The 25,329-nt window shown below is 53.2% G+C and overlaps 1 protein-coding gene across 1 annotated transcript in view; it reads right to left on the reverse strand.

Moving 5' to 3' along the window:
- Window positions 1-2,567: 2,567 nt before the first annotated feature.
- Window positions 2,568-25,329, reverse strand: part of COL22A1 (collagen type XXII alpha 1 chain) — a 247,120-nt gene continuing 224,358 nt past the window's right edge. The window contains exons 55-64 of the mRNA XM_032416080.1: window positions 23,793-23,846; window positions 18,962-19,015; window positions 17,404-17,475; window positions 15,983-16,018; window positions 13,013-13,057; window positions 10,476-10,655; window positions 9,222-9,288; window positions 6,994-7,176; window positions 4,871-4,948; window positions 2,568-2,886 (exon numbers count right to left, since the gene is read on the reverse strand). Of these exons, the coding sequence (XP_032271971.1) occupies window positions 2,699-2,886; window positions 4,871-4,948; window positions 6,994-7,176; window positions 9,222-9,288; window positions 10,476-10,655; window positions 13,013-13,057; window positions 15,983-16,018; window positions 17,404-17,475; window positions 18,962-19,015; window positions 23,793-23,846 (957 nt within the window). The 3' untranslated portion in view covers window positions 2,568-2,698. The remainder of the gene's footprint in view (window positions 2,887-4,870; window positions 4,949-6,993; window positions 7,177-9,221; window positions 9,289-10,475; window positions 10,656-13,012; window positions 13,058-15,982; window positions 16,019-17,403; window positions 17,476-18,961; window positions 19,016-23,792; window positions 23,847-25,329) is intronic.

Raw genomic sequence — 25,329 nt, forward strand, 5'->3', positions numbered from 1 at the left:
GCTGATCAAGTTCTCTGAGGAAACTAAAGAGCCCTGTCTTCTAAGCCCACCCTCCAACCCCACCTCCCAACACACACACTCTCATCGTCTACCATATTAATGTGTTCTAAATTGGAAACTATGGAAATACCCAATCATGCTGAGGCTTTCATGTGTTTCCAGAAAAGCATCAAGTCCTATGCCTGGAAAAGGATCAGTACAGACGATGCATTCCTCCTGCCCTCTGCAGACACACCGCTCCCGAGCCACACCGGGGAGCTGAACATCTCCAAGGTCCCCCGAAGAGGAATGCCCAGACCCTTCTCGCTGTCCCACTCCAGTGTTTGAGAACCTCAATGATCAAAACAGCCTTTGGCCTTACCAGGTCATTCTTTCTGTGCTATAAGCCCTGCTTCTCGTTCCATTCGTAGCGCACGTGATGAAAGGCTTAAAATTCAGTAGCAAAATGCAATGTGAAGAGAAAAAGTGTTCAAGGCATCAGAGAACTGGATTCCACCCAAGGCTCTGAGGCCTGGGACAGGTTTTCTCTATGCCTAAGTCTCCCTCTAGACAAGAGTACTATCTTTCAAAACCACTGGTGGCTCATGACATCTAGTTAGTGGACTGAGAAATGAAACAGAACAGGAAATGTTATGGGGCATCGAGTGTGGTCAGGATAAATGTCCTATCCCCAAACGTTTCCCCTTCTGTATTTACGTATGCATACACTGAATCACAAAGAAATGTACTTCTTGCTGTGGATTGCGGTCAAAAATGTTTAAGTCACTGGATTAGAAGATTTCTAAGGTTGCTGACACTGTTTCCTCAAGTCCTTGTGTCTCACATGGTTGTGAGGGTAAACTGAGCAGGTGAACATGAAAACGGCTCAGGGAAGAGGTTGTCTGTCTGCACGGACAGGCCCCGCAGAACGGCTGTTCTCGGACCCTGACAACATCCACCCCCATAACCAGCACCAAACAACTGAATGAGAGCAGTTTCAGACCCTATTTTAAAATCATTGCAATATACTTCTCTGCGCATGGAACTTTCGAGCACTTTTGGTCCCCAAATCAGAGGTGATAAAAAGGAAGTGCTTGATAAGCATATGCTGTGTTAGTCTGTGCCTGGATGAATGACAGACGAATGGATGGATCCACCAGTTAACCAACAATTAGTTAAGACATGACCCCGTGTTTAACGAGTGACTCTCTCAAGCCATGGTGAATCAGCTGGTCTCTGGACACACATTAGCAGGATGAGGCCCCGAGTCCCACTGAAGCCAACCTTCCCCCTTACTGCACTCCCTCCCCACTGTGACCCTATGTGGATGTGTACATCGAAATGGCTGCCTCCAAAATGTAGAAGACAGAGCTGCCCCAGTGGAGGGGATGATAATGTTCACCCACCCTCGTGTGCATCAGCATGGGGCCCGAACCTGTGGCTCTAGGCTCCCCAGAGGAAAAGGACTCATCCAGACCTTAAGGGGTTCACATGCAGATGGATGCTGGAGATAAGAAAGGAATTGTCAGGGGCGCCTGGGTGGCTCAGTCGGTGAAGCGTCTGCCTTTGGCTCAGGTCATGATCCCAGGGTCCTGGGATCGAACTCCGCATTGGGCTCCCTGCTCAGCGGGAAGCCTGCCTCTCCCTCTCCCTCTGCCCCTCCCTGCTCGTGCTCTCTCTCTCTCTCAAATAAAGTCTTTAAAAAAATAAAAAGAGATAAAAAGAAAGGAATCATCCATGCTAACTGAGGAGGAAACTCGGATTTATTGAGCACCTGTTTGTGCGAGCGTATCAGGTACACACATACACTCAACGCACTTTATTTCCAAGGCAGAGCCCTGGAGGCACAGATGTCCCAGCTCCGGCCAGTACCCTGGCCAACTGCCCAGCATCAGGAAGACACGGCAGTGGTCACCGGACCTCTTTATTTCACAATTAAAGGGAGACCAACTGTGAGGAGCTTGAAGGAGTCCCATCCATGGCTCAGAAGCCGGATTAACACGCTTCCTCCATACCAGCTTCTGTCTTTGGCCGGACACAGGATGCCATGAAGCCTCACTGGCTTGAGTGCCATGATTTTGCATCCGAGAGCCTGAAGCAGTGAGGTGGCTGAGTCTGCTCCCCGAGGACCGATTCTGGGTTCCCTGTGTGCACTTTCCATCAGGCAGCGAGGACATTCTTCATGTCTGCACATTCCTTCGCTTCCTGCTTCACGTGTCTCTCCTGGGAAGTGGCAACCTCCAGGCATGACCGAGAATAGAAACCCATTGCCTCATGTTTTCAGTTTCCTTTTGAGGAAAGAGGTAAATCTGGCAAGTGTCTTCTGGTCAGGATTTCATAGCACCAAGAGTTTCCTTAAAATGGACAGCTCCACGTCACATGGGCGCCGTGAGAAAAACCGAGAAACAACCCACTGCCCCACGGTCATGTTCTCCCAGCCTCAGAGGAGAGGGGAGAACTCGTGGAGCATTATCATATGAAATAATAATAATAATAATAATAATAATAAACAATAATAATAATATTAATAATAATCTGACCGACCGGCAGCATCTGTTGGTTTTAATAATGTTGAGGTCTCTCAAGAAAATAAGACAAAAACAAATGATAAAAGAAAAAAAAACACGTGGCTGTAATGTTTCAAGACCTCTGGCTTCTTATCAGGCTCTGAGTTCAAGTTTCAGAAATCCACTGCCGCCTCTTAGTATTCCGGAATCTTCTAGGGGCCCTTCACGTTAGCGGGCTGGACAGCGAGGCTGGCGAAGTAGGCACACTGGGAGGGGTCACACTGGCCAGGGGGCCCGGGCGGGCCTGGGGGTCCGGGGTGTCCTGATGGTCCTGTCTCCCCTTGAGGGCCGGGAGCCCCGGGGAGCCCGTCTTTCGCATAGCCAGGTTCCCCGGGTTGACCTGGCCCAAGGAGAAGAAAAAAAAAAAAAACAAAAAGGGTCAGGATCCTTCTGGGGCAAACGAGCCCTGCTCTCATTGCTTCCATTCAGTACCAGCTGAGGACCAGAAACGTCCTCAGGGCTGGGAACTCTGCCTGGGGCGATCACGATGGTCCACAGGGGCACGGGGATGCCTTCACTGTTTGGACTGGGGCAGCAATCAGGGTGCCCCTGGAGAGAAACCAACAAGGGCAGATGGAGGGCAGGGGTATGGGGCGGACAAGAAACACGGCCTTCTATGTTCTCACATGGTTCTAGGAGATACAGTTGAATTGAGAGGCGGACACCAAGTCTTCATCATTAACCGTCAGCCCCAATCCACGTATCCTTAGAGATACCTGATGACGTTCTATTACCCAATATCCAATTTGTCCTAAATCTTCTGTAGTTTCCAGGCTGGTATCTATATGTTAAATGTGAACTACATACTTGGACCACATTCACCTATTCTGTAAATCATGGTCAAGGACAATATAAATAGGATGTAAGTCACTGACAAATAACCCAAAATTTAGACTCAGAAATATTACCTATAGACAAATGTTTATTCCTCCATTTATTAAACATCATAATTTCATATGTAATCAATATATGTCCCTTTTTGCTTTGGCCACTGGGAAGCTCATTGCTAAGTATATGCCTAACCCTATTACCTCTTAAGTCACCATGTTAGGAAATCTGAGTCTCCTTATAAAAGAAACAAAAAGGACATTTTCCCCTTAAAAAGATCTTTAGACATTTCATGAACTCTAAAATTCATGAACACTTTGGTAGTCGTTATTTAATCTCTATGGTCCTGTCTCGACCAAGCCGGAGGCCAGCAGTGTCACTGACTCCTGCAGAGAATCATTGAAGAACAGTCATTATCTCAAACTTGCACTCATACAAATATTTCCTCTTTCTAAACGGTTCTGTTCTGCCTTTTAATCTTTATTTGGAATTGCTTTATTTTAAAAATATCCTTGGGGCACCTGGCTGGCTCAGTCAGGAAAGCACATGAGTCTTGATCTTGGGGTTGTGGGTTCAAGCCCCACGTTAGATGTAGAGATTACTTAAAAATAAAATCTTTAAAAAAATAAAAATGAAAAATATTCTTAATATTAGAAACTATTGGAAAGTAGGCAAGTTGTCAAAAATAAACACTTAACATGTATTTTTAGTTGTCTTCTCTAGTGAGAGTAGCAACATGCATCCAGTGCAGGAAATTTGGGAAATCAAGATAAAAATACTAAATTAGAATGACCTGTAGGTCTCATATTCAGAAATAATCTTAGGTGATCATATAAACTAGAACTAAATAACAAGAGGAACTTCAGTGCGGTGGAATTTGGTAATAATAACTCAGTCTAATTTCTTCCACCTTCTACTCGCACCCCTCATCTTGGGCCACCCCACTGCTGTGCCCCAGAGATCTTTCCACACAGCCAACTTGTCCAGGTTGTCAAACGGCGAGCCCCACGTCCCAGGGAGCCCTCACTCCCACCCTGCCTCCTGGCCAGCACATCCCAACGTACATTCGGAGAAATAGTAATGGGGTATCAACACGTGCATGGATTGGACTTTCAAGCGAGTTGAGAAAATGCTGCTGTAAACAAAATAAACATCATTTGTTCCTGCGAGGCAGGGTGTAGGAGAATTCATGAGTGTCGGGAAGGAGTCAAGGGGCGCACGGTTCCCCACGCTGCCCAGTCTTATTTAACCCCAAGTCTGTTTTCCTCAGGACTATTTCACAGGATAAACCTCAACAACTCATGGGATACAAACACTACAGGTTTTTTGGTAAGTCAAGAAGCTGGCGCTTTAGAAAGATTCGATAAAAACACATGAGTGATCCTCTCTCCTCTCAGATAAACCCAGCCTTTCTTCCCAGACACCCCTGCGGCGCTGCAGTGTGTCACTCCATGGCGGAGGGCCACCCGCCCTGAGACTCCGGACACTCTCCCTACCTGGGATGCCAGGCAGGCCCATCTCGCCTCGGAGGCCAACGCCAGGTGCACCTGGGTCTCCTTTGGCTCCTCGCTCACCTGTGAGAGAGACACGCACCTTTGGTGGGAGAGACCCACGGTGAGGGCAGAGGCAGGGAGTGGCCCCGGGAGCAGGTCCAGGGTCAGCACGGGGCTGCGGCAGCCTTCCGTCCGAACCGGCCTCGCTCACACGTTCTCCACACTGGGACTCCGAAGTTCTGTTCACACTCACTGACATGCACTCACACTCAAGCATGCACTCAATCCAGATACACGCCTGTGAGCACCAAAGTAAACGGACACCCTCTTAAATGCACGCTCAGCTACACATCAACGTTGGTTCAAGCACATAACTGGCTGATTACAGGCATACACATGCACATTTAGTTTTTTTAAGATTTTATGTATTTATGTGACAGACAGAGACACAGCGAGAGAGGGAACACAAGCAGGGGGAGTGGGAGAGGGAGAAGCAGGCTTCCCGCGGAGCAGGGAGCCCGATGCGGGGCTCGATCCCAGGACCCCGAGATCATAATCTGAGCCGAAGGTAGACGCTTAATGACTGAGCCACCCGGGCGCCCCATGCACATTTACACGTATGTTAGCAAACATATATGCACACTCATATACACACACAGACTCACTTAAACACGGGCACACGGATACGCAGAGCCGCACGCTCTCTCCCGTGCACACACACACATCCACACAGCCACACGCTCTCTCCCCTGTAATAAACACGTCCATCTTCATCCACTCATGCTTGCCTGCACTTCCCCCGTTCTCACAGCCTTTCATCTGAACCTGTAGGAACTGGGTGATGACAATAAACAGACTCAACACTCTAGATCCTACAGGCATTTACTACAACAGGTCTACCCTCAAAAAACTTTAAATCCAGTAAGAGATGAAACAGGGCACCAAGAACATTCTTATTTGAAGCAGACTGTGGGTGAGTTAAAATCACACAGAAATTCCAGAGAGGGTCCCTTCCCTCTGGGAGGAAATTCAAGATCATATTTGAGTTAATACCATACAGATTAGATTAAACTGTCTCAATTTCTCTCATCATTCTTTTTTTTTTTTTGCCATGTTGTTTGCAGAAGTCTCCTTTATGCAACATATTTTTTTTGTGATCTAAATGGAAATTTTGCTAGTTCGTGGAGACTTTAGACCATTCTTACTTATTGTTGTAACTGCCACACTGGGTCAGTTCTGTCCGAGTCTGATGTTTCCTACACTTTATGCTTTCTTGTTGACATCTAGCTCATGTATTTTGTTTTATGAACCAAAAGAGATGGGACTTGAGCACAAATTTAACAAAAAAAAATTTCAGCAGGAGAAACATTACAGGGAATGAATAAATGAATGAGTGAAGAATTAGTAAGGAAGCAGTAGGTGAAAAGAGGAGAATGTTAGGGGCATCCATGTCAATACTCCCCAGTGGTGACCAAAATCTGGTGCTTTCTGTACCCCAGGCTCACCCCTCTCCTACCCCACGCTCACCCCCCCACCTTGCACTCACTCCTCCCCACAGAGCAGCTAATAATCAGGTTGATGAGTCTGGCTTCTGTCCTCCCTCCTGCTTTCCTACCTGCCTGCCTGCAGAGAGCGTGTGCTTGCCTTGGTCACTACGGGGGTCAGACGCTGCCCCTTGGAGGAGAGACCGGCTGCGGCTCAGATCGCCCACGTCCAGGTGAGAAGTCTACCTGAGAGCTGGAGAGGTAGCAGCCCTTTTAGCTGCCACTTTGTTCAATTCTAAAGCTGGCGTCCAACGCCCCATGGGCCTGGAGACTGCACGTCTCACTCCTCAGCGAGCCCTAATCTCAGAAGGGGAAAGAGGGCACTTTGTGTCGCCCCTGCTCTAGTGGAAAACCAGGAAGTGGGAGGGAGCTGATTCGCTCTTCCTGGCGGAAGCACATTTTACAAAAATGTCAAGTATGAAATCCTTCTGTACATATGAAAACATTACATGATGCCCAAACGCTGAGTGTTACCAAGCTGGAGGAGAGGAGAGCGAGATCAATTATGCACATTCAGCTGGAGCGTGGTCCCTTCCCAGCCCTCCTCCGTGCCAAGCATGGCTCCTCTGGGTCCTCACTCACCTTTGGGACCCATTGGTCCAGAGGGTCCTTCCAGACCCCCCTGCCCGGGCTGTCCTGGCTCCCCGATGGGGCCCGCCCGGCCCGGAAGCCCATCTTTTCCAGGCGGCCCCGGGGGCCCGGGTCGGCCTTGAGATGACTTCACATGCACTGGGGGCCTCTGGGCCAGGAGGTAGGCGAGTCTGGCTGCAGAGGAGGGAAAACAGAGATGTTCACAAAGGAGGGCGATGGACAGGAGACGGGCCAGGACTCACTGTGCAGCTCAGAACTCGGGAGACTGTAAGCAGCACAGAACACCAATGAGATCAACCCCACACAGCACAGCCAGGCGCCCGTCCCAGGGCAGCCTCCGCCGGCTGTGGGCCTCGGGCCAGCTACTCGACCTCTTTGAGCCTTCACGTCCTTGTCTGGAGAATGGAGACAATTCAATCACGGCCACCCCACCCGGTGGGTGCGAGGACAGGCACGTGAGATGAAGCATTAGGACTGTGCTCAGCAGATGCTGGTGGCGCCAGTCACGGCAGGACTGGCGGCTGGGACAGTACCCACAGCAGAAGGGGCTGCAGTAATTGCCAGCTGGGGAAGTTGAGACTGGGGGTGAGACTTAGGGGCTTACAGAGCAATGTAGAGTCACATTTCTCATCTATACCCCGAAGGGCTGGGTATGATGTCATTGAGGGACCTTACATGTCTAAAATGCAAAGACTACAGAACTGGTCAAAAACCCAGAGGTCCATGGCTTTCCACCACACTGGGGATACCATGCCCATCTGATGGCCACTGAGAGACTGTCACACGTAGTCAGGCCCAGCTCTTCTACCTGCAGGTGGGTGACTGAGCCCAGAGAGGCTGGAGGGTCTCCCAAGGCCCTGGTGTTTTGGTGATAAAACCAAGGCAGAGTCAGGGTCTTCTGAGCGCCCCGGGGATTGGCTTCCCACGAGCACCATCCTGCCATCTTCCTGCACGAGGCGGCGGGTGGGGTACGGCCTGTGTCTGAGGCCTGAGTGAACGGCTGAACTTCTCTGAGCTCTGATTTCCTCATCCTTAAAGTAGAACTGATGCTTGCTCTTCAGAAGGCTGCTTGAAAGAAAGGACCCTGCCCAACAGATGCTCCATCTGAACTTTGTTCAAAACAGGTCTTGTTTCTGCTCTTGGGCTGGAAACTCCCCAAGGGCAGAAGCCATTTCTGTCACTGGTAAATCTAAGACTCAGAAAGCAGAGCTCAGAGATGCCCACGGGGGAGACCTCGGGACACAACCTGCCCAGTGGCAAGTGCCATTCCAGCCTCTGGTTTCCTTCCTTTTTTCAACCCACGCCCCTGCCATGTTTCCCAGGTAATGGTCTTGGGCTCTCCTGTGTGTGGAGAGGGACCATGCTGGCCTGGCCACTCGAAGAGGGCTGGGATGGGGGGCACCTTGTCCAATGCTGTGTCCCCAGACCCAACCCACAGTCTGCCATACGGTTGGTGCAAATAACTCTGAGACGTGAGCACATGAATAAACGCGCCCTCCCATTTCGTCCATCTGGGTCCTGGAAGAGTTATGGATGTCTGACCTTCCCTATCATAGGCTGCCCATGACTTTCCTCCCCTAACAGCTTCCAGCCCAGAGGGAGGTGGGGACAGCTGCCTGCACACAAATCCTGCTAGACGCTTACCAGATCTCCCATGTCCAGTAAGTTACTTGGCATCTCTGCTCCTAACACTCAACATGCCTCCTGCTCTTCCATGAGTTGCCTTGTGAGCGCGTAGGAAACCACCTGACCTACGGCAAGCCCCACATGCTGGCGTGACTGCTACCTCCCGACCCGGCTCCCTCCCTGAGCACCTGCTGTGTGCTAGGCTCATGCAAGACCGTGGGATTTAACAATAAGTCCAATACACTTGGACTGAAAGGGACCTAGTTCCATGAAAGCACTACATATCCCCGCTGCCCTCGGGACTGAATGCACAGAATAAATGAGGGATGGAGGCAGAGCTGGTTCTGTGGATGGGAGCTCCCCTAACAGGGGGTATTTGAGCGGAGGTAAAGACAAGCTCTGGACAGGACTCCATGTGTCTAGAGCCTGCACGGTGTTCCTCACGGTTCTGCACGATTGCTACATGGGAGCTGCTCTCCACGAGCCTTCTCCAAACCGGGTTGGGGAAATACTGAAGGGTGCAGAAGGGACAGCTTCCCAGGCTCCTCAAGAGGCCCTTGTGTGCCCGGCTGTGGTCAAGTCCAGCTACTCACTTCCCAGCTGTTTCTCTAGCTCTTCTTGGATGAGCCGTCGCAGGGTGTCCATGGAGGGGGACTCCCCCTGCAAGGAGGGAAGGTGAAGGGGAAATTACTTATCTCCCCAGTAAGTCCTGCCACCCAAGACCCCTGATGGCTCCGGGAACCAGGAGGGGCAAGGCAACACATAGCACATCGTCCTGGTCCAATCCTTCTCACGCCCAGAAGCACCTCCCTTTGCCTTGGCCACGCGGGCAGCAGCCTCCTATTTGATACGGTGACCTGAGGCCTCTGGTGCCACTCTTTCCACGCCCTTCCCGCTCCTTAGCTGCAGCTTCTTCCTGCAGAAGCCACTTCCCCGGCGCCAACCTGAGAGCTCCGGCCCCTCACCTCTCCCTGCCAAAGCCCCGTCCACTTCCGGCGCCGCTCCCAGGCTGCCTCCTGCACGGACTCGTCTTTGATTTCCCTGACCAGCCGCTTGGCCACGCCGGCTCCCGGGGTCTGGTTTTCCTTGCTCTGTTCACCGTGGCCCTCCCCAGGTGCCTGACCCTCCTGGTGCCTGATTCATAGACGCCAGTGAGTGTGTGCTGCCTCCGGGCTCACACAGCGACGTGATTCCTAGAGGAATCCGTGAGAGCAGCCCTCACGCCGCATTGGCCAGACCCCTCCCTCTTGCCCGACTCCTTCAGGGCTGTGTCCCCACCCTCAAGGGCGAGGCTCTCCTCCCTGCGCTCCTGTCTGCAGCCCCAGCACCCAGGACAGTGCCCAGCATGAGCAGGACAAGAATTCCAGGTCCTTATTCTGTTGATTCTTTTCTGGTCCCTCTTTCATGCTCGTCCCAGAACTTCATCGCTACCCACAGCAGCAGGACTAGGAGAACTCAGCGAGGACCCCGGGGGCTGTGGAAGTGCCCCGCCTCCCACGGCCCCCCTTCCTGGACTTGGCTGAGAGCCAGGCTCTGGGAAGTGACAGAGCGTCAGAGCTGCCAGGGACACTGGAGATCACCTAGACCTGTGCTCTGAGGACGGGAGGGTCCCCAGGGGACCACAGGACTGCTGAGAGGGGAAGGCGAGGTCACGTGGACCTAGAACCCACCCCACCCCCAACCACTTCTACCTGGGCGGCTCTGCTTTTTTCTCCAATGTGTGCTCGTGTTACAGGTTTGTGTAAAATAAGAGTTCTGTCACTAGAATAAACTATTTCGAGAAAAAAACAATAAATAAGCTTGTCCTTTCATGTCCCCCCAAGTTGAGGCAGCACTAGCATCCTTACCCTCAGTCCTGGAAATCCTGGCTGGCCCGGAGGCCCCGGGGGCCCAGCCAGTCCATTCTCCCCAGGAGGTCCTTGGGGGCCCATCATGCCCGTGTAGCCTTTGTGACCAGGGATTCCAGGGTCCCCAGGCTGGCCCTTTCCACCAGGAGGTCCTTTGTCACCTTTGTTCCCGGGATCTCCCTGGAGGAGGGGAAGAAACATGTCAGTGAGCAGAGGGCTAGCAAGTGCACCCAGTGTAGACGGGCCCGCTGCAGCTGTGTGCAGCTCCCTGGTCCCCAGGTCCTCTCTCCTGGAGCCCTGGACAGACCTCAGTCCTGGCAGACCTGTGTCTCAGAGCCAAGACACATGAGGACACGGGCCTCCAGACACAAAGCCACCTGTCACCATGACACAGGTAGTGTGCAGAGGACAAGATGAGAACTCTGACTTCCAATCCCAGTCCATGTGGCTTCATGCGCGTGCCTCGGGAAGGCCAGCCGCTGAGCCTGACCGCCGAGCGGCCACTCCTCCAGTTTGCTCTGTCAGCTGGACGGACAGTTACTCTTTCGACAGAGGCGCCGCCACTTGCAGGTGGCCTCCCGCACCCTACTCTTGGCTTTCGTGGGCCCACATGGGATGACACTGACCAGACTCTTCTCCCCATCTCTGACCCAGCCCCTGAAGACCTGGATCAATGATTTGGGAACCACGGCGACCACCAGACCATCCGGTCCTCTGCCCGACGCACTGCTGTGGGTGTGACCAGCAAGTCCTGGTTTTTGGTGGGTCTGAAAATAGATGGCCATGTTGGCGAGCTCAGGGTGTAACAGGACTCCCCTGTGGGCAGATAGCAGTCGGGGGGAACGAGAGGGGAAGCAAGATGGTAGCTAGAAATGGAGCATGGCCATGGACGTGACCCAGAGCCAAGGACAGGGAAGACTGCAGGCATGAAACTATGTCCAACCTATATGCTTGAAGAGAAAGAAATAACGGACAAAATTTGATATGTCCCAGGGCTTTAACAAAAGGCAGATACAGATTTATAGCACACATGGTTCTACATGCACAGACTCTAGAGGATGAAAGGAAAATGTCCTGCGACGGACTCTGGGAAGGGGATGGGGGCCATAATGGGCACCAAGGTAGAGGAGGACCTACTTTTCATTTCATCCACTTTTTGCAATGGTTAACTGTATGTCTGTATTGCTTTTTCAACAATAATAAAGGACAGTGGATTTAAAATGAAGTTATCCAGATCTGAGGGACAGTCTTGACTTAAATTTCTCAGATGTGATGCATTTCATCTGTCCTTTGTCATCTGTCAGTGATCAGGGGTCGGTGATGGTCCTGGCGCTCCGAGCTCCTGAATGCCGAGACCCTATCACAGCTGTGGTACAGCACTTCCTATTCATTAAATGTCTCAATATCACTTTGCGGGGGGAGGACTCGTCCCAGACTTCAAATGTCCCCAGGAGTGCAAAGGAATGAGGAGCCTGACGGCTCCCTGGCAATGTTCCATGAAACCACTTAACAGGGAGAAGGCAATTCTCCACTTATTGATTAGGTATTAGAGAGGAGATTCCTATTTGTGGTCTGAACTCCCTGGCTGCCAGCCAGAGCTCCCAGGAGCACCTGTGTGGCACTGGGGTGGGGGCCCCTCAAAATGCCTTCTCAGACACACCCCCCGCCCCGGCTCCATCCTCAGGAACCAACGACCAGAACGCAGAGGAATCAAGTCACTCAGAAGTAAGGAGGGAAAGAGATCTGGAGGGGTTGACAATCTCTGACACTCTCTGCTTCCATGGCTCTGTGTCCTTGGACCTGCAGGAGAAACCCAGCTCCTCACCCACCCAACTTGCAAAGAAAGCAGAGATAAATTCTCGGCAGGACCATGGCAAACAAGCAGGGGGGTGGGGTGTGGGGTGTGGGGTGGTGGTGACATCCACATGGTGCAACAGTGTGATGGGGGACGGCTGACCAAATGGAGGGTTGTGGGCAAACGAGAAGCTTAATTCCTCTAAAGGGAGTGACCGTTGTCACAAGGGTGAGAACACCCCCTCCCCTCAATGGCATTTCTGGGGGGAAAAAAAAAAAACACTAAACCAAAAAAAAACCTCCCCCTGTTGTTTTTTGGAGGAATGAAATGTAAAGAAAGGCTTCCTGAGTGTGGCGCCAAGGCGATTCATTATGGAAAAAATCTGTTCCCTTGTCACCTTCAGTGACAAATCTGGCTCCTGGCAAATTGGCATTTTGGGAGCTGAGCACGTCATGCCCGGGCGCTCGTACAGGGAGAGGGAAATCTGTCAAAGTCTCAGAACGCTCGCCTTTGAATTTGTAATTGCAATGATTTTACTCCTTAAAATAACATCCAAAAAGGAAAAAAAAAAAAGGGAAAGTAACAACATTCACTACAACAATCCCTTCGTGGGCTAATGATTTTCCAGGGAGCGGCAGACCCACAAGCTCCCCGGGCTTGGCTGTTGTTTGCTGACCGCCAGGGACAGGGTCCCCATGCCGCCTAGCAAAGGTCACATTCGGTAACTACCTCCCCCACTTACCCTGTCTCCTTTGGCTCCTGGCTCTCCGGGCTTCCCGGGGGCTCCCTGCAAAGAGTCCAAAGGAGGATGATCACTGAACCAGGGCCACCCATCTGCGACCCTGTGTGCCGAGCACAAGTGGTATCCGGGAAATCAGACACCCCAGGAGCCCCTGTCTGTCTGTCCAGACGTTGCAGGCATCCCATCCTTCCTCCTCTGTGCACCCTGGACTGATGGCACCAGCCCTTTTAGGACTCCTCCTCTGCCTTTTCCAGGATAGATCCCTCTCGCCGAACACACTCAGGAGACCCTGCAGGACGTGGACTTTGAAAGGCACTCGCTGCCCCTGTGGCCTGGGCTACCTCGCCTCCCACCGACCCGAAGGACCTCCATGTCCGTGACTGCCCACCGCAGGGAGCACACGGTTCTCCCTCCTCCTGGCCTCTGAGGCTCACCTTCCTGCTGCCTGCAGCACACTCCCCTCTGCCCTGCACGGAATGTCTGTGCCCCCCAAGTGTATATGTTGAAGCCAGAATCCCCAGGGTGACTATTAGCAGGTGGGGTCTTCAGGAAGTACTCAGGTGTAGATAAGGTTGCGAGGGTGGCCCCATGATGGACATAGAGAGACAGGCATCGAGACCAGGGGGCCGGCTAGTGTAATTAGGGAAGGATCGCATACCATCTGCTGACACCTCGATCTTGGACTTGCCAGCCCCCAGAACCGTGAGAAATATGTTTCTCAGCCACCCAGTCCAGGCTAATTGTGTGGCAGCCAAGCTGACTAATCACGATCCCTCTGTCTGTGATCAATCCCACCAGGCCTTCAGGCCTCCCTGCCAGGAAGCCTCCCCTGACCACCCAGCACCTAGGTACTAGGGACCCCACACCCCTCCTGGAGGGCGGTCACACAGCCCTGTAGTCCCCACTGCTAGGATACTCCCTCCTTGCTTCTGTGACCCTCCCCAGCTGGAACCTCTCTCTACCCCACTTTGCCCCCAGCCCCTCTGCCACCTCCCTTGCAAAGGAACACTGGCCAGTGTCTGATGTCATGCACGGGTTCCCAGGCCACCAGCTGCCCTGTAACTCCCGTTGTCCCCAGACAAGGTGACAGCGGTGTTGCCCTTGGTCAACAAGCACCTGGAAAGCAGGTCCTGTGCTTACCCACCCCTGGGCTCCACTGTGTCGACCCAAACTCCACTGTGCACTTAGTTCAAGAATACAAACTGCAGGGGCGCCTGGGGGCTTCAGTCGTTAAGCGTCTGCCTTCGGCTCAGGTCATGATCCCAGGGTCCTGGGATCGAGCCCCACATCGGGCTCCCTGCTCAGCGGGAAGCCTGCTTCTCCCTCTCCCTCTCCCCCTGCTTGTGTTCCCTCTCTCACTGTCTCTCTCTCTGTCAAATAAATAAATAAAATATTAAAAAAAAAAAAAAGAATACAAACTACAGATCAGTCAGCCCAGGGCTCACGTCCCATCTCCGGCTCCCGGGACAGAAGGTGTCTCCGGAGAAGGAAGTAAGGAGAGCAAACACTCTGTCATTTCAGCCCTGGCCCCATTCGTTGCACCCCTTCACGCAGGGACCACCCACAGCCCCTGACTTGTGCAGAGGGAGGAGCAGAACACGGCCCTGTTCTCACGGGGCTCACAGCCCAGCTGAGAGCTAGAGGTGGGCCCAGCTGATTCTTACAGACAGGTCACAGACCCCTTTATTTCTCTAATAGAAGTACAACAAGATGTTTCGGGAGCCCCGGGAGAAAGTGCATGACTGTGTCGGGAGGCAGGGAGACAGGAACTGGGGCATGGTGTGCAGGGGGCGGGAGGAGGCAGGAGCTCACATGGGGGAGAGCATGGGGTCAGCTCAGGGCAGAACTCAGGGCCTGCTCTCAGACAATGAGGAGCTGGTGGTATTTCCCCTCTAGTCAACCCAGGGAGCGGGAGGAAGGAGGCATTGGTGAGTGAGCGAGCAATCTGTCCGTGAGTGGGAAGCATGGCTGGGACGGGGGGCAAATGCTCTTCAGACCAGAGCCCTTGGATCCGGCTCTCAGGGAGTCACCCACCTCCCTCCCTGAGCTGAGAAAGTAACCCCAAGATGCAGAGTGAGAAGGGGTCTTCCTCATGCAGGGGGCGTGCAGGCTTGGAAATGGACAAGGTGGTAACGGTAGCTTTCTTTCTCTATGTTCGTTCAGTCTCGTTTCTCATCAAATATTTCTGCTACTTCCTCTGTGCTGGGCTCTTGGGCTCTGGCGAACAGCGGGGTGCGAGGACACTGCATAGTGGGGCATCGCTTTGTTTCGTGGGTTGTGAAGAAAAGTCAAAAGAGGCAACATCTTGACACAGACCTCAGGACGAGCAGGGTCAGGAGCGCAAAGGGGTGTGGGGTGGGGAGGGCTTTTGGAAAAGGGCCCCCATGTGTATGAGAGCTCCTGGCATGTTTGGGGAGCTGAAGGTCCAGAGCACCTGGGGCCCGGAGGTTGAGGGGAGTCGGCGGGGCCAGGGCACCTGGACTCCCACTGCGCAGGGGTGGGCAGGGCCGAGACTGGCCTGGGAAGCAGCATGACCTCGTGTGTGCTCTGCAGGCAGCTACAGGCAGGAGAGGGCTGGGGGGGTGGCTGGACCAGGGGGCCAGTGGGTGGTCACTGCAATCGTGCAGGTGTCAGGTGATGGCAGCCGGACTGGGGTCCTCAGTAGGCATGGAGAGAGCTGGACAGAGTGAGGCATTTTGGACTGGCCACTGACAGGACTTGTTGACAGACTGGACCCAGAGACAGGCCACGGACAGAGGCTGTCAAGAAGGTGCCCGGGACCGGCTGCCTCCATGAGGGCCCCCGTGCAAAACTAGAGAGGATCCACATGGTGACAGCAGTGCACGGAAGCGAGGGTGGGACCCGGCCGAGCCTACGCGTGTCACCGCCCCCAAAGCTGCTCCCGTGTCCCCGCTCCCGCGTCCCCCACAGGAAAGGGGGGCCGAGGGGACGGGACCATGCGATACTTGCCTCCTTGCCTGGGACTCCCTTCTCTCCTGGCTCTCCCTACGGAACAGAACAGAGTATCAGGAGGCCTGTGGCATCAGCACATTGTCACCAGGACATTTTCACTCAAGTCATGTTCCGGCAAAGACGATAATCGATGGTCCAGCCAACCAAGGACAACTCAAGCAGGCTTCTCTCATCAGCCTGGCCACAAGGCGGCAAAGAAATGCCCCAGAGCGGAAGGGGAAGCCACAGGTTCTGGGCTCCTCGTCAAAGGGATGGCTGGGACTCCAGGATACGGGCTTTACAGAGCGTCTAGTTGTGGTAGGGGGTGGTCCCGAGAAGCAGGCTGAGAGTGAGAAACAAGACGCCAGTGACGCTGGGCTCTGGAGCTAGCCTGCCCGCGTTCAAATCCTGGCTGCTTCACCCACTGGCTCTGTGACCTTGGACAATGTCCTTATAATTTCTCAAGTTCTCTGTGCCTCAGTTTCTTCATCCACAAAACGGGAGCAGAAGCTGGACCTTGCCCAAATACCGTCTGCTATTATTGTGACCAGAAGCACGAGTGCTATAAGTCTAGAAGTGTGGGTACCAGACTGCTGCTTGGCGGCAGGGTGTTCCTAAGGGGAGGGAGGAGGAGGCTGGGGCCTTTAATGGCTGGGCCACAGAGTGGAAGGGCTCAAGTAAAAATCAGTGGACAGAGCCACGTTAGGGCTTAAACCACATGGTAGAAATGGGCAAAAGAGAGGTTGCCACCTGGAGGGCTGGGCTGGCTGGGCGGCAGGGGCACCCTCGGGGGTCAGAATTAACTAGATGGGACGTACAGGAACGTGGGTATGCTTCCTACTCTTGCGTGGGACATACCACCGTGATCCTGTGGTCAGCAGCCCACGGTGTGGACCACGGCATGCAGTATGCACCGGGAACTTGGCTGGACATACTTGAGTCCCCCAGCATCCATCAGCCCAGAAACCGAGCAAAGATCCGCTGGCAGCGTCTCTGGATCCCACTTTCTAGTCCAGAGGCCTGGGCTCAAGCAGCAGCTGGAGCGCAGACTGACCACGTGGCCTCAGGAAACCACCCACATGTTCTGACCCTGCAGCCAAACTCGGTCATCATTACAATGGTTTGGAAGGGCCCTTGAAGCTCTAGGATCGGAGGTGTGCGCTCTTATATCCCCATTTGAATAATGACAAAGCTCAGGCACAGAGGCTACGAGACTGGCCCGAGGTCCCACACTTTGGGAGTGTGGAGCTGAGAATCCCACGCAGCTGACCCCTGAGTGCACAACACTGCCCACCAACCGCGACATGAGTGTGACCACACAGCCGGTGATGCCACCTGAGCAGGTGGACCCGAGGACACAGTGGGTGGCGGGAAACATACTGCCCTTGAACCTCCCCCCAGAGCTAGGCGTCTTGGCCCCCAGGGAGTTCTCGGCTTACCTGGGGCCCCCGGGGACCCAGAAAGCCAGGGAGTCCCGGGTTGCCGTGGTCTCCTTTGTTCCCCTTCTGGCCCTGCAGAGGGAGAACAGGCATTGGTTCTGCAAGGTCAAAGGCCGGCCCAAGGAGACTCAGAAACCTCATAACCCCGCTGTACTCTGAAGGCCTGAGACATCAACAGAGAGAAGGACACCCCTTTCCTGTATGGGAGGGCAGGGGGTCGGGGAGAGGCATGGCTACTGTGAGTCCTGACAGCACTGTGGGGGTGGGGCAGCAAGACTAGAAGCATCTCTTTCCAGTCAAAGCAACAGAAGCAACATGGGACAAATATGGCACAGAAACACTCCGCTGTGTGTGGCCTCTCCAAGGAGCCCTCCGGCAAGGTGGTGCACTTATTCCCAATAGCACAGCGAGGCTCATGGTTTGGTAGGATGGCTTTTTGGCAACAGCTCTAGGGACCCTTTCAGTTCCAGCCTTTCCAGGCATGTGTGAGTCAGCTCTTCTGAGGCCAGCTCTGCGCTGGGCGTGAAGCCAGGCTCATGGCCCTGTCCCATCCCATCCGCTCGGTCTCACCAGCGGTGACAAGCCCCACACCACGGCTTCTGAGGAACGTCATTACATGTGCTAAGGAGTTAAGCCCCTCTAGTGCAGCCATCCCTGGTCTAACAGAGAGACGTGTCCCTACTAGGGTGACCAGATGCCCGGTTTGCCTGCGAATGATGGGTTTCCCAAGATGCAGGATTTTCTGTGCTAAAACCAGGAAGATTCTTGGCCAACCAGGATGGGCCCGTCACCCTCATTTCCACAATGACAACAGCTGGCCGGCCAAGTGGTCTGCCCAATGCTTCGTACAATCATTGCTCAACTCACCACGCCCCGAGGGAGGTGGTCTTCTGAACAGAGTTGCCAGTTTTAGCAAATAAATATACAAGAAGCCTGGGCTGGGAGGAAATTTGTGGACAGGATCTGACTCACCCAACCCCAGAACCCATCAGAGAACCATCTTCCCCACCATGTCCCCCATCTACCAGACCTAATCCCAAATCCAGGGACCTGGATTCTGATTATTCATGCCACCCTCTCTCCACCACCCATGGATCCTACCCATCGTTCCTTCCTGCTCTCCCCATCCCCTACCTCCTGACCACTAGGAAGACCCTCTTCAGCCAAGTCTGTCCTATACCCATTCCCATGTTACACACTTACCCTGTCATCTGAGATGGGAATGGCTGGGGACCTCACCCTGTCCTCCCATCCTCTAAAAATATGCAATGTTTATTGTGCAACCTTATTATACATTTTTTTTTTTAGTCCTTGGTAGGTCTGTACCTTTGGTTGCCTATGGTAGTAGACAACAGAGATTCAATGCATAATTGTATGCATTTTAGACTTTGAAAGAGGTCCTTATTGGATCCTCTTGCCTCCAGCCTATTTCTATCATTCAAACCCCTTATTTTTCTCTTGATGCTTCTAGCATAGAGAACATACAATCTGTAATGTGAAAGGCATGCCCATTTCAAAGCTTGCCTTGATTCTACCATACAGCAGGGGGAGTACTCACAGGACTTCCTGTGGGGCCAGGGTCTCCTGGAGATCCCGGTGATCCATTCTTACCCTGGTAGAAGAAACACAAGTAGTCATCTGTCAGCACCCTCCACCAGGACATCGAGGAGCAAGACGGTGGAACAGAGTGACTGCTGGATGTGGAGGACCTGATTTCATACCGGCAGCTATCATTCAGGCCCACATGGCTCTCAGCAAGCCATGTCATTACTCAGGGGATGTTTCTCAACTTCTAAAAGGAGCTCATAACATTTAACTCAAAATATTGTGAATTAATGAGTTTGTGTACTTGATAAAGCTTAGCCTGGTGAGTGCTGCTCAGGGCACAGGCATAGTAAATAATCATGACCTCATCCATCCATCCATCCTTTATCCTTCAACTCAGATCCTGTCTTAAGGAGCAACACAAAAGTGCTCATATTACCGCAATGCTATTCTCAGTTTAGGATGCTTGTCCCTGTGCTGATTTCATTTTACTCTTCCACTAGGGGCACCGTTATCCTGAAGAGATGAGGATGATGACACAGACAAGAAAAGCGGCCGTGCAGAATCCTGCAGCTACTAAATTGAAGGTCCACTCAATCCAGACTCCAGGACTGACCCGGACGAGTTAGCATTCTCTGACTCTGGTATTTTGATAAATGTATTTCACCAGTAAGATCCTTGGTAGTGTAGAACTCAGAAAGTTTAAGAATTCTCCTAGCTATACTTTTGAGGATCAGACAAATTCCTATTAAGCCTGAAGTTCAAAGCTTGGCATCAGCAGACTGGGTTGGTCACTGCCTCTGCCCACCACTCTCCTCCCTCTTGGGAGCTCCCCCCACCAGATGGCTGTGTCTTCACCTGGCTCTTCCCTGCTGGGAGTAGCCCAAAGATCCGTGCATCTCCCCTCTCTGTCTAGGGCCAACATCTAGCACGGTGCCAGACACACAGAAGAAACTCTGCCGGAGAAGGAACCAAGAACATCACAGGAAACCACTCTCCATTGATCCTGTAACCAAAAGGTGCTAACATCTTACAATCTGTGAAGCACACAGTCACCAATGAGTCAGCTTCATGGAGCCATGTTACAGTAAAAAGCAGCTCACGCTGCCCGAGGACTCCCTCTACGCCAGCTTCACATGCTTGAACTCCCTGCACACGACAGATTCAAATGCTGCCATTTTATAAATGGGGAAACCAAGTCACGGAATGTCTACACCACCTGCCTGAGACAGAAGGGAAGGGGCTGAGACTGGAACCCAGGAAGCATGGAGCCCAGCCAGTGTTACCCTGGTGGTCATGATTAAATAGGGCTCACATCGTATGCCTGAGCAGTGTACGTGTGATCGTGGATGATTCACGCGGCGCATCTCCCGTAATCCTGCCAGGAAGCGTGAAGAGTGGCTGTCTTTATCCCTGTATCACAGATGAGGAGGCCGAGCACAGAGAAAGCACAGCATCCACACGGGAGTGCTGCAGTTGGAGAAGCCCGTGGCTCTGTGGCTTCCCCCACTCACCCCTCCAGGGAACGTGGCGTGGTGGCTCCTCCCGGCACCTCCCTCCGCCCACCCACCAACCCATCTGTGTCCTTCTAAAAATATGTGCTTTGGCTCATCCCTATGGTAATTATCTCTCTCCTCCTGCTCCCTCCGGATTGCAGGGAGGCTAAGGGCCAAGACACATTAGCATGTGGTGCCAACACAGGGGGAGGACACAGGAGGGGCAGCTCGGGGCGGACACCTGTCACCTGTCAGGGCGCGGGAGGCCGGCTGGGGCTGGGACCTGGCTCCCTCCTGGGCTGCAAGCCACTCCTCATCCCCCACTTGTCCTGAATGGAAGCCACAGTCCTCTCTTCACCTGCTCTGCGCTCCAAACTCCTGTCCCGGACCCCCTCCTACCAGTTCCCATCTTCCCGAGAAGGGAACGTCAGCCGCAGACTTGAATCAGACTGCCTGGATGTGAGTCCGAACTCTGGCTCTGCCACTTACCTGCTGTGTGATCTAGGGCAAGTTACCTGACCTCTCTGTGCCTCCATTTCTCATCGGGGAGCAGGGACAGTAGTACCACCAGCCTCGTAGGGCTCGGGGAGAACTCCATGAGTGAATTAGGCAAATGCTCGTGTGGTCCCTAGCACTGGGACTGCTAGAATTTCCTATACTCAGTGTCTGGTTCAAGGTGGTGTGGAAGGTTGCTAGGAACCTTCCCTTCACTGGGGAAGGCCGATCAATTCCAAGTGAGCCAGAGAGGTCGTCAGTGATAACCTGATGCATTCAAGGAAGTATTTGGCAAACTCTAGCAGTTTACTGTTGGTTACCAAGTCCTTATGATGGTCCCTCAGAATTGATGGGGGCAACTTAGAAAAACACAAAACTGCCTCTGGGGACCTCGAGTTTTCCCTGCCTCCTGCGTGTGGCATGTGAGGCCCTGGGCCTCCTCCCCCACACACCCACCCCGGAGCCCTCGCTCATCCCCACATGCGGCTTTCCCTTCCCTCTTCCGTGCCCCTGGACACACTGGCATTCATCAGGGATTTACGGAGCATTACTTTGTGCCAGCAGACACTGGAGGGGGGCAGAGCCAAGCCCCCTCCTTCTTCCAGGAGCAGAGCCCAGCATGGAGCCCAGGGTGACCACTGACCACCTACCAGGCCCTTTCTGAGGGCTAGACACTATTCCATCATTTCACCAATTTAATTGCTGGATCTTGTAACTTCCCCTCACTTTCCAGATAAGCAACAGGCCCAGGGGAGGTGAAGGAACTCACCCCATCCACAGAACAAGTAAGACGCAGCTTAACTGCAGAGCTTAGAGAAGGAAGCTTGATGATGGGCCAGAAGGGGCCCCAGGGCCCGCCACTCCATGCCTGTGGGCTCAAGAGCTGGGTTTCTCCAACTTTCTGTCCTTACACTCCTGCTTAGTCTCCTCATCCCATATGGAAGTTTAAGACCACAGGTTTACTGGGTATCTGTTTCTGGTCTGCATGCATATCTGTGTGTGATATATAAAGAGGAAGGGGTTTCGGCATCCCAAGAACCAATGTTTGCCGCCTGGGGGTGACAGCACCCCCACTGGGAATGCATGCCCCAGAGGGCCTGGGCTTTGGGGCCGGCCCCCAGGGACTGTCATTGGTAAAGAGCCCAAACTGGGGGTAGCCTCCTGGTCCCTGCATATCGGGATGGTGCTGATGCCCCCAGGATCTGCAGGTGGACCCCACCAATGGGAGAGTGAACGCAGAACACACCACTCAGATCCGTAAGCCGGTGCGTGCTGTCGGATGAACAAATGCCACATTCTAGAAAGAGGAAATGGACACGGTCAGTGAGCTGCCGCTATAGAGTGGGAAATACGAAGCCAGGGCTGAGATGGAAACCCCAGAAAGCACGAATACTCTGCTCCTGAGCATGGATGTTACCCTGGAGCCAAACCCCCAGCACGCAATGTATCCATCACTACACACAGGGGACTCCTGCCTCAGGGCTGAAAGATGGCCTGTGTCCTGGTCTGAAGACTGTCCTTCGTGCTCTTCCTCAGCCCCTTGGGACCCAGGCCCGTGGGTGTGGAAGGCGTCTGGAAACCCTGCCCCCACCACAGGCTGCTGAGTTAGGGTGGGGAGCGGGGTGTGAGCCACTGTGGCCCCATCAGGGGAGAAAGTGGCTCCTTCTGGTGAGCTCCAAAAAGATGCAGCATTCCAGGGCCTAAGACCCGCCCCGGGTGCCTCCTGTAGGGTCCTGAAGACAAAGAACATGGCCATGGTAGGTGCAGGGCACTGAATTTGGTGTCAGAAAATCTTGGGTTCAAATCCCACCTACAGCTCTTACCAGCCACTTACCCTAGACCCAGGAAGCCCATACATATCTAGGTTACATGTTATCCACTCATTGGTTTACTCCATACCTGTTCCAAATATACATACAAACACATACACCATACAAAACAAGCCAGCCACCAAGATGAAGTGCTGTGTAACAAACACATATTCTATCGATACGCTTATAGTTGTGTTGGAAGTAGTTTAAAATATACACAAAATGCTATTAACAGTGACTCCCTCTGGAGTGTAGGGGGCTGGGGTGGAAAGGGAATCTTCTTTTCATTTTAATTCTGCACGATTCCTTTTATCATTAGCATGGATCACAATTGTGCTATCTCAACACAGGACCTTATTTGGAAATGAAGTCACTGAGGATATAATTAGCTTAATGAGGTCATTCTGGAGCAGGGTGGGCCCCAATCCAACACCACTCATCTTCTTATACAAGGGGGACATTTGGACATAGAGGCGCGCCCACGGGGAAGATACCAAGTCAAGAGGGAGGCAGAGATCAGGGTCATGTTTGCACAAGCTGAGGAACATCAGAGATTTCCGGGAAACCACCAAAAGCAAAGTGAGAGGCATGGAAGTGAGATTCTTTCTCACGGCCCTCAGGAGCAACGAACGCTGCCCACATCTTGATCTTGGACTTCTGGCTTCCAGAATGGTGAGACAGTAAATTTCTCAGACATTTAGCCTCCAGAATTGTGAGGCAATACATTTGTCGTTGAAGCAACTAAATTTGTGGTTCTTTGCTACGACAGCCCCAGCAAACTGATACGCAGATCACGCAGCAGATATGAGAATGACCTAAAGGGACGTCGTCCAGGGCCCCCGCCATGCCAGGTGGCCCCTCTCACATGTCTGCACTGTGGGTAGGTGGTCCTAGAAAACAGCCTGGGGTGTGGGTAGGAGGCACTAGTGGGGCTTGGGGCCGTGGCTCTCTTCCACCTGCTAAGACATACTGCCATTTGTCAACAACACCAGGGTTGATGCACCAACCAAATGTCACTGTGGTGACAGGCTGAAACACTCACCGGGGGCCCCCTCAGTCCTTGGGGACCCTGTGGCCCTGTGGGTCCAGAATCACCCTGGAACAGAGAGACATCACGTTATCAGAGTGGCTTCCTGGAAAGGACAGAGACAAAGTTGCAAATGTGGACCAAACTTCTTCTAGTTCCCCACGAGAACTGGCTAGCTGTCCAAATGCTTCATCACTAATCTCTGGAGGTTCCAGGGACAGACAGACTCATCTCCCGTAGATGAGTAAATGCACACACACGGTTTATTTATTTTCTGGCTTCGACATTTTGCACCTGATCCCACAGTGATTTCCGGTAGCGCCATCTTGAACTAAGGGAAATGACCAGAGAAGAGAAGCCGTCTTACAGTTCTGTTCCTGACTCACTGGACAGTGACCTGACCCACACTTGCTGCGCAGTCACTGGAGTAAGAAAAACACTACCCATGCAGCCGGCCCCTGGCAGGATATAAAGTGCTGGTGACTTGGTACCACCTCATCTTCCGAGCAGCCTCACGGCATGGCGGTAAGTCTCTCCCACGTTATGAATGAAAACACTGAAGCGTGGCCGTGGTCCTTACGGACTAGACTCAACCACTCTAGGAAATGGAGCTGTACAATGAAGAGAGTTACACCTGTAGCTGAGAAGGAGGGGACGAAGCGTTTGCCCCCTGATCTGGCATCCTGGGCTCCCGTCCCAGCTGCTGCCTCACCTGGGGGGGAGCTGAACTCCGCCACACCCCTGCCTGGGGAGCTCCTTTCACACACTCTGCTGTAAGTTGAATTGAGGGGGGATGGATTTTCAAGCTGCTCTTTGGCCTTGAGAGGCCGGGGTGTCTTTGGGGTCGGGGCTGGGGAGAGGCCCCGCCCAGGTCTACGCAGCTGCTCTGTTTTTAGCTGCACACAGGGTGTGACCGGTTTTATCAAGCTGACTCTGCTACTGAGAGGAGAGACATGGGAGCTGGGTGGCACTTCCTCTAAGACCCCTCCCAGCTCTACCATCTCATGGTGGCGGATCAGCTGAGAAGACCATGCGCATTAAGAGACGCAGGCGGCTGGGGCGCCTGGGTGGCTCAGATGGTTAAGCATCTGCCTTCGGCTCAGGTCATGATTCCAGGGTCCTGGGATCGAGCCCCACATCGGGCTCCTGGCTCAGCAGGGAGCCTGCTTCTCCTTCTCCCTCTGCCTCTCTCCCTGCTCATGCTCTCTCTCTATCTCTGTGTCTCAAATGAATAAATAAAATCTTTAAAAAAAAAAAGAGACGCGGGCGGCATGCCCTTCACCGGGCTTTAAAGGCAGGTCCTGAAGGAGGTACTGGGGTCCCAGGACCCTGTGCCCAGGCTCCTGACCAAACACCCACTCCCAGGAGGTCAAGTGCTGTCCACACACGTCGGCCTGGCCCTGTAGGATGTCACGTATGATGTCTGCTCTCCCACGGGGTGCAGAGATGACAGAGCCAGCCCCAGGCTGCCTCCTCCCACCTCTGACAGCCCGGGCGACCACCAGTAAGTCCCTGGACCTCTCCAGCTCTCGGGTTTTCTGTCTGTATGACT

Source organism: Phoca vitulina, unplaced genomic scaffold (assembly GCF_004348235.1).
Source record: "Phoca vitulina isolate PV1807 unplaced genomic scaffold, GSC_HSeal_1.0 scaffold18, whole genome shotgun sequence".
Taxonomy (NCBI): domain Eukaryota; kingdom Metazoa; phylum Chordata; class Mammalia; order Carnivora; family Phocidae; genus Phoca; species Phoca vitulina.